The following is a 9,897-nucleotide window of genomic DNA, read 5'->3' on the forward strand; positions in this document are numbered from 1 at the left end:
CTGTTTTGATATTGTAAAGTCTAACAGGATAACAGAAAATAACTAAGTTTTACCTGAGTACAACTCACATGAATTAAGTCCACACCTCTTTATTTATTTTATTTATTAACCTTTATTTAACCAGGAAGATCCCATTGAGATTAAAAACCTCTTTTTCAAGGTAGACCTGGCCAAGATAGGCAGCAGCAAGTGTCTCACAGTTACAGAAATTACTCAAACACAGGCAGCAACAACACACATGCAACAATAAGTGAAAGAATACAAATAAAATAAAAAATAAAATCCAATAAAATTCAAATAAAATAAAAAAAGTCAGTTAAAATGATAATCAATCTAATTGAAACAGTTGCATGTTATGGACTTGGCCTCAAGGATTCGTAGTTTAGATTTAAAAGCACTTAATGAAATGAATTCAGTCATTCATTCATTGCTGTCCTGTCATCTCATACAGTATGTGGGGGTTTTTTTAGGATGGAGTGATATTGCAATTTGTGGAATAATCCCCAAGGCAAATGCATGCAAGACAAATACTGAGTGTTAATGAAAAATTCAGTGATGCTATTTAAATAACTCCCTACATGGTGAAAATGTATGGGCATACATATATGCATTAGCATTTGGCACTTTAAGTTTAAATCTGTGGAGTCTCACCAAGTCAAGCAAGCAAATTGTAGGAAAATAACATTGCCAAGCTATATAAAAGTCAGTTTTTCCAGAGCCTGCAATTATATAGTTATACTGAGTAGGTGCAGTAACTCAAAGATTAGCACACTCTTTTATGCTGTTATGTGGGGGTTGAAAAAAACTGACACAAATGCAGAAAAGTTGAAAAATAAAATGTAAGGGATTGCATTTTCTGGAAGAAGCAAATAACTAAATGAGAGCCACAGGATGAGTTAAACAAAATTCCAGCAAAGTACAAGCTAACAATAATAATACCTAAAGACATGAGGAGGCAAGGAGGAAGCTGTGAAGAGGGACAAATGGCCAAAAGACAAGGGAAACAACAGGAGAGCATAAACTGACCAGCCATTTAATTAATTAGGACTAGAACTAGGTTGGACTTCCTCTTGTTTACTCAACTGGCTGAATTTTTTGTGCCATAAATTAATCGAGATGCTGTGAACAGTCCTCAAGGATTTGGGTCCAGATCTGGTGACAGTGGATGTTTAAAACAACAGTTTAGGATGACATTGAAAGTAAACCACTGTCCAATGTATCTGCTAGCCAAATGTTTATGTTTTCATTCAGAAAAGATTTTTGAATATTTCTTGTAGATTTCAACTGGCAAGATTGCCACTGAATCCAAAGTTTTACCAGCTAATGAACATTAAAGCCAAATTCCATTAAGATTATGGCCTTAGACATCTGGCCCACTTAGCTAAAAGGCTATATTTTGGGGGTAATGAAGAACACAATGGGGGTTCGGGAAAAAGTACCAGAGACTCTAAGAGGTCTTTTGCCATTTTCTCACAGCGAGCAGGCCCTGCTCCGTCTTAACATAAAAGAATCAAAAGTTAGTCAAGGTAATTAAACACTAAATCCATGAAAGTGAGGCATAAGATAGACCGACTGAATATTTCATGCTGCTACTACAGCAAATTTTAATAAGAAAAATAAATAGATACAGATATTGAAATTTTATATTAGCTAAGATAAGGACCCATAAAACACACTCAAACTCATCAGTTTATTTTCTTTTTGCTTCCCTTCTCTCCTTTTAGAGATGATTCGCTCTTCTACACCCTTTCCTCTGGTCAGCCTCTTCTTCATGTTCATTGGTTTTGTACTCAGTAATATCGGCCACATTCGACCACATCGCACCATCTTGGCCTTTGTTTCTGGAATCTTCTTCATCTTGTCAGGTACTTGATTTATACTTACTGTATCTGCACTAGATGGACAAAGTGGCGCCATGTGTGCATGCACGTGTGCTTGCTTGGTGGGAGGTTGGAGGACAAGGTTCAACTGTGCTACCATCTGTTGCACGTCATTCATCTTGTCACATTATAATCTGTAAAATGAATTACAGTATGCCAGTGTTGCAGCTACCAGACCCCTGCTGCACACAGCAGGAAAGTAAACAAAACTTTCCAATTTTTTCACAAATTTTGCAAACCCTGGTGTTTGATTTCATACATCTGTGGCAATGGACTGAAAACACATGCATTCACAGATTAAGAGAGACTGTGGCCCAATATATTTGTGCATGTCCATCACTGTCATATGAAAGAATGATTGTTTTCATTAACTCTGTCTTTGGAAAATGCAAACTTATGCAGCTATCAGTGATGTGTACCTTTGCTATATAAAATAAGTTTTAATCATTTCGTCTCTCTGCCTTCCACAGGTCTGTCTTTGGTTGTTGGTCTGGTGTTGTACATCTCCAATATTAATGATGAAATGTTGAACAGGACCAAAACTAATGAGGCTTACTTCAGCTACAAGTATGGATGGTCATTTGCGTTTGCTGCCATCTCCTTCTTGCTCACTGAGGTAACTTCAGAAAGTCAAATAGTATCTCACATTTTACAAGAATGTTTCAAAGCCACAGTAATATTTAACCATTTTCTGTCTAACTAATGGTTTTATGTACATAAACTTAGCACTGGTCTCAGTTTTGTTTGTATAGATTTAATCTCATCACTTGCCTTGTACTTTAGGCATTTAGCAAATCTTGTCCTTAAAGCAGCTGAAGATGTACTGTGTCCCAGCCTTAATCTGTTTATTCCCTCCCCAGACGGCAGGTGTGATGTCAGTGTACCTGTTCATGAAGCGTTACACAGCAGAGGAAATGTACAGGCCCCATCAGGGCTTCTACAGACCTCGTCTCAGCAACTGCTCAGATTACTCCGGTCAGTTCCTCCATCCAGACGCTTGGGCCGGACGTGGTCGCAGTCCCTCCTCCATCTCCTCCGAGGCCTCACTCCAGATGAACTCCTCTAACTACCCCGCCCTTCTCAAGTGTCCAGAGTATGAACAAATGTCCTCCTCACCCTGCTGAGGCAGATGAGGCGCGGTTGTTTCACTGATGGGGTCTTTTTGAGCTGCCTGAATTTTGACATAAAATAATTGAATAATTTAATATTATCCAGCTTGATCTTTCCGCTTCAGCTGTTTGAACTATCTTTACCCTCTCTACCATTAAGTTTTTTAAGCAGTTTTTGATTTTGTAGAGAGCAACAGTAAACTGAAAGTCGCAGGTTCACTTTGTTTCCAGGCTGTACAACAAGTGACAGAGGAAATAGTTTTACCTGGTTTTACTTTTATTAGCTTTTTCTCAAGTTTTTGCGTGAAAGCTGGCTGCCACCCTGCTAGCTTTAGACTCTAGGTAAGAACTGGATCAGTAGGCTCTGTATATGTAATTATTGTAGAATCTGCAGGTTTTTTCTCAAATGCAAACATTTTACATCGATGTAGTTTCACGTAGAAACAAGCAGCTAATCAGAGGAATCACATAGTGTAGCTGGATGTGCTTCAAACATCCCGGGTTCTTGTTCTGAGAAAAGGTTTCCTCACTCTGATTCTCTTATCATGTGATAATTGAGCAAATAGCGTGCACTTGCCATTCATAAAGGTTAACAGGGTTCAGAAAATCAGCTAATAGGGTTCAGAAAATTGCTTCTCATTTATTCTATAAACGTGCATGTGCAACAGCGGTGTTAGTGTGCACAGGCATTACATGCTCACATGCTCAGCTGTTTCTAATTAAAGTAGCCTCAACTGCAAAGCGTTGCACATTTTGTTGCCATGTACATCTTTGTATGCACATCACAGTTGTTTCAGACGTGTTCATGTGAAGGCTCTAAAATTCAGCTTTGAACATTTTCATGTTCAAGTGCAGGCTTAAGGTTATGAAACAGCTGTGAATCACAACTGCTCAGATAATTTTACTGATGTTCCATCTTATAAATAAACAGTTAAAAGATGTATTTGTTGGGTCCAATGCAGTTGGTATTTGACATTTTTATATGACTTTTAGTTGATTTTCTCCATGTCTGTACACCGAATAAGAACCGTTTGTTGTTGTGAAGCCATGAGAGTTTTGTAAACTTTTTAAGCACTATCAGGAATATGTCATTATTTTGTATTTACGCATAATATTACTCATTTTCAAGCTTGTTCACATTGGTCCATCTAAGAAATGTAAATGTTGACATCAAAGGATGGGTTTGCATTATAGGTTGCTTGTTCACACATATGAGATACATTATTTAAAGGCCTAAATACGAACACGCTAATGGTTATAGAAACTGAGTGTTTTATTGTACATAGGAAACAAACTAATGCTTTATATGCACTCATATCTCGTCATGAATTATATACAGGACTGCGTCACACCGGCGAACTTAACTATCCGTATATAAACAACCCTTTTACTCAAAGAGGACCTATAATTAATTTGTGCACTTATTAGTTTTGAAACAAATGAAACAAGAAGGAAACAAAAATATCAGAAAGGCAACAGTGTTTGAGTGTTGCTGCTAACTTAGAGTTATAAACTATTAGTTTATAAGAGAATGCCAAAGGGGAGAAGTTGAAGTTTGAAGTTTCTACTTGGATGTAGAACGAGTCAGTCAGGTTGTATTAAATACCATTTTCAGATGGGTTTATTGTGAATGTAAGATGTGCAAAGAAGATGCTGCTAAGTGGGATGTTTCTGCATATAGTGAAATACCTCTCCTATAGAGACACTTCAACCAAGTTCTGTAAGCGTATTTTTTTATTTCTCCCTCAAAAAGAAAGAATATTCTTATATGTTAACAAATGCACCGCAGTCCTGAGTGTGCCAAGGAAGACACTGTATCCAGGTTAAGCACCAGTGTATTGAATATACACATTTCATGCAGTATAAGTGTAAAAAAAACATATTACATAGCTGCATTTTGTCTTGTTGCGATAATTTTGTGTTAGTTTGACATATAAATAAAATTTTACTTATTGTCAGTATATGGTGTGAGCTCCACGTGATATTAATGCATGCAACATTTGTGGATCACATTGTTCCACCTGCACAAGTACATAAAACTAACAAACACAAACTGTGCCAAGTTAAACTTTCACTCTTTGAAACTACAGTATACACACCCATTCTATTTTCTTTATTTTAAACACTGTAAATATAAAATCATCTATGTGTATAGATTTTTTTTGTATAGACATCTATTCATGTAAAAACTGGTTGTTTTATTGTTGGGTAGACTTACTTGCAGTATATTTGACAGCTGCTTTGCCTCCTGCTTCACATTGACAGTGTGAGCTTTTTCATATTGTTAAGCTTACATTAATGCAAAGTATCCCAAATGGTGTCATGAAATGTTAATATGTGTATTTTTACATTCAGTCATATTCATGATGTTAGATGTGCAATTGACGGTGTGTTCTCTCAAATAAAATTATTATTTGATAAATACTCACTGCATGAATCTACTAAAGTCTGAGTTTATTGTGCATGCATATCACTAAAGGGTCTTTCAAAATTCAAAAACTCTGAACCTGAAATCTCTAAAATCCATGAGTATTACAGCTAAAAATGACGATAAATCTTAAAAACAGCAAGGCATCCTTAAATTCAATCATGAGTATCATATTCAAGAGGAAACTGTTATTTACATCTGTAATAGCTCGTATAATATTTATCTGTTCTGGGATCACATCAGAGTCTTGTTGCTAAGTATCAGTAGCAACAGACATAATGCTGGATGTGGGTCACAAAGCGGCTTGCAGATGCTCAGCAGCTGTGGGCAGATGAGAACTGCTGAGAAGACTGAGAACAGCTGCATCGGGGCTGTGGCGCTTGATTTCATAGCTTGCCTAAACTAATACTCAGTTAACTGCACAAAATGAGTCAGGGAAGGAGACTGTGGCTCGATCAATAACACAAAACAACAAACTAATGCAAGGAGATTAACCCTTGTTACTCTCAGGCAGGTAAAGCCATTTGGTGTGGATGTTTATTGCCATTAAAGAAAATGATCTGCTGGTAAACTACAAAGTATAGTAAATGTGTAGTCAAGTACCACCTTCTGTTGGCACAGAGTGGAAATGCATAACAAATAGAAACTGTAGTTACACACCCGTTGGCCACTTTATTAGCCACACCTGTTCAGCCACTAATGCAAATATTTAATCAGCCAATTGCCTGGCAGCATCTCTTTAGGCATGTTCGAGATGACCTGCTGAAGTTCAAACCGAGCAACAGAATAGAGAAGAAAGGTGATTTCACTGATGCTGAATGTGGAATAATTGTTGGTGCCAGACGACAGTATTTCAGAGGCTGCTTTTCTGCTGGTAGTTTCCTGCACAACAATCTCTAAGGTTTACAGACAACGAGAAAATATTTAATGAGCTATCAGGGTGAAAATTCTTTGTTGATCCCAGAGGTCAGAGGGGAATGGCTTCAACCTGAAAGGAGGAAGGCAAGAGTAACCCAAATAATCATTTGTTGCAATAAACTTATTGATAAGAGCATCTCTGAAGCTACAAAAGTGAACTTTGAAGCGGCAGAAGGACACACTGGGTACCCCTCCTATCAGCAACAACCTCCATAATCAGCAGATCGCTTCCAATTAGAGCTTCTTTGTGATTTGGTGGAAAAGGACATTCTCATCATGGATGTGAACAACTAAGAAATCTGCAGGAAGTGATGCTCTGAGTAAAACCTCTGAGTAATTTCTCCAGTAGCTTGTTGAATCTATGCTAGGAAGAATTAAGGAAGTTCTGAGGACCAAAGGTGGATAAGCAACTACATGTACCTAATAAACAGAAGAATATCAACCACTGATCGTTCAATGTCAAATTCTTTTCCCACTATGTGGCATCTAAATAAATCTGTAAATCAACAGCTAGACTAAGAGAAAATACATTGCAATCAGTAATGTCTTTTATGAACTATACGACCACAGTGAGTCACTCTCTCTGAACCAGGCCTCTCTGTGCGAGCTGGCACCATCTAGGTGGATGAGATTTAATGAGGTTATCAGCAGGATGGAAACAGGCTAATCTGCACCGTGCACTGATGTGCCCACAAACTGAATGAACCGTTTTATATATTGACCTGATGAGATGGCACATTCCCAGACTGATTACCTCTATAACAATGAAACCATTTGTTGCAAATTTAATTAGCCTACTGTAATAAGTAATTAACACACATTTTGGGACACACGCTCATTTGAACTCGTCAAAGTTCCCTTTCTAGTTTCTGTATAATTAAAGAAGAACATTTCCAGATGAATCAAGTGAATATGTGTCTGCACTTCTTCAAAATTCTTCTGTCTTGGCTAGAAGGGGACCCAGTGCCTTTTGACAACACCTCCATCTAGTGTTACTTTTGTGAATGTACAACACTACCAGGTCATTTCTGTTCTTTCTCATTCACTTACATCCACATAATGTACACTGACCATGCAAAGATCTTAAGATTAATAAAAAAAATGCTACAAACAGAACAGCTTTTTGTTTCATTCCCAACAACACTGGAATCCGGTTTGTTCATTATGCAGTGACATTTAGAAGTAACCCAAAACCTATTTTCTCAATTTTTATCTGTGTGAAACTTTACAAAAAAAACCCCCAAACAAAAAACACAGAGGTGGGAAACATACACAGTTTTGTTTCAGGTAAGAAATGCATTTACAGCTTCACACTGAATCACTAATTCAAGGTGTAAATAGGATGACTAAAGTGATATATACAAGCTGCATATGTGTCTCAAAGAACTGGAGCAAACCGAGACTATTCATTATTGGTTCATGAAGAGGAAATAGCTAAAACACCAAAACTACCACAAGGGAAAAACCAAAACCAAAAAAACTTTATAATTCTCTTTAATCTAATGATAATGAGATTTTTTTAAAAGTTGAAGTTAAATAAGCTCTTATCTCGCTTAGTGTAGGAATAGTAATCTGGATAATTTAGATAGTCTAAGGTAGATTACTGAAATAGTATCATTACACCAGTATTGGGATTCCCTTAAAGAGCTATTAGTTTTGCATAACTTGCCATGACTTGGCATGGTGTGCACAGTGTCTTTGAAAACTTTGAGGAAACTAAGCAAGTTATGGAAAAATGAAAAAGCACATAAACAGGTCTCTGAAAGGCATCAAAGAGATGCATCTGACCTTTCAGTTGATCCCTGCTGTTCCCTGAAGCCCCATCAGAAATGGTCTCAGTGGAAGGGTGGCTGTCAAGAAGGAAGGGAAACAATGAGAAAGGAAGAAAAGCCTCTGGCATCGCAAATCACACAAGAAATAGACATAGAATTTCTGGAGTGATGACTCCAGATTTAAAATTCTGTGGTTCATCAATATCTACAGAGGGTGTCACCAGAGATGAACAATAGTGAGTGCATACAGTGAGGCTGCATTTCAGCCAGAGGGTTTGGGGATCCAAAATTGATGAGGTTATGAACATAAAAATGGGCCATCAGATTTTGATCCACCATTATGTACCATCTGGAAAGCAGTTGACTGGCAACAGCAGTAAACGTTAGCTGGATGGAAAAACACACAATATTTTTTGAGTAACAAAATCACATTCATATTGAAATCATATGAGTGAAATTAAAATCACATATTATCCTAAAGCGATGGGAAACTAGACTCAATAAGGAAAGAACAATCGAGTCTCACAGTTTGAGTCTTGTACTTTAATGTGTACAAGGTGTTTGGCGGATATAATGTAGACCTAAATCAGGCAAAATATAATTAAAAAATTAAAAATAACGGGGCATCGCCTTGCATTTTAATATCCGAAATGTTTTACTAAACATGTAGGGTACTCAGGACAATTTGGTGTAGCATTGACATCTATGCAAATCAATGTGTGCATCATCTGTTTTCATTAATGTCATGCAAATCTTTTTTTCTTTTATTTTTGAACATCAGGATCTGGGTGTAGGAAATGATGCTGAACCCTATGTTAACGCCAATGCACAAACTATTAAGGAAAACTGAAATATTAAAGAAAGTAAAATCAAAATCAAGCTGAAACTTTCATAGGCTCCTCCTTTAGCCACATGCCACCAGATGGATTTTAAAAAAGCTGCATAGATAATATATCCAACCAACTTTTTAAATGAATTACACCATATGCTTCTCAATATTTTCTTATAAAGTCTTTTTGTAAAATACTAAACTGGATAAAATATGAAAGCATGAGAAGGAAAACCTGATTTAAAGGTTAGAGTTAGTTTTTAAAGGTCACAGGCAGGCGTGGTTGGGCTAAATGTTGAGGAAAAGAATATAAGTCGATGTAATGTCCTCTGACTTGATGAAAACAAGACTGTGGCTGTGTGTGTTTTGCATAAAACTAAAGGAACTGATTAGCTCTTTTTCACTCAGTGGTCGTACAATTAGTTTCACTCCAACTGTGAAGCCCCTGCTCTTTAAAAAAAAATCGAGCGAAGTTCTTCTCAGATGTAGCAAAGACAAAAAAGAAAGAGAGTAAGAAAGTTGTTGTATAAAAGAATAAAACAAACTATTAAGCAACATTTTTCTTTGAGCTGAAACAACAGCAGATCCAACAGAGATTAATTCCTCGAGGGATGTCGCTAACAAGCACCAAACACTTGGACCTCTGCACTGCTTCCATTTTTTCAAAAGCTGATTGGAAGTTAAAACACTGGTCCTTAGAATAGGTCAGAATGTGCACGCTGTGGGATAAATCACTGAGGTATGTTTACTCATTAAAACTGGAGACAGAAAAAAAGAGAAAAAATCAAAAAGAGAGGCCTCAGAAACTTCAAATAGAATCACAAAGCTGTTTCTTCTGTGGCTGTGATGAAGGTGTTAGACGACGAGGTGGGGTTTCTTTACATATTGCCATACTTTTGTCTATGTGTAGGCCTGTGTGCACTGTGGGTGCATGTAAAAATAGTTAGCAAGCAAATGATAA

General features: G+C 37.1%; 1 protein-coding gene across 3 annotated transcripts in view; it reads left to right on the top strand.

The window, feature by feature from the left end:
* LOC102207315 (voltage-dependent calcium channel gamma-5 subunit) overlaps positions 1-5,411 on the top strand; it is a 21,486-nt gene extending 16,075 nt beyond the window's left edge. For all 3 annotated transcript variants that reach the window (XM_005736289.1, XM_005736291.1, XM_005736290.1), the window contains 3 exons: positions 1,725-1,865; positions 2,351-2,496; positions 2,741-5,411. In XM_005736289.1, coding sequence (XP_005736346.1) covers positions 1,725-1,865; positions 2,351-2,496; positions 2,741-3,004 — 551 coding nt within the window. In that variant the 3' untranslated portion in view covers positions 3,005-5,411. The remainder of the gene's footprint in view (positions 1-1,724; positions 1,866-2,350; positions 2,497-2,740) is intronic.
* Positions 5,412-9,897: the final 4,486 nt, after the last annotated feature.

This window comes from Pundamilia nyererei, unplaced genomic scaffold (genome assembly GCF_000239375.1).
Source record: "Pundamilia nyererei isolate P.nyererei 1_Seehausen unplaced genomic scaffold, PunNye1.0 scaffold00068, whole genome shotgun sequence".
Classification (NCBI taxonomy): Eukaryota; Metazoa; Chordata; class Actinopteri; order Cichliformes; family Cichlidae; genus Pundamilia; species Pundamilia nyererei.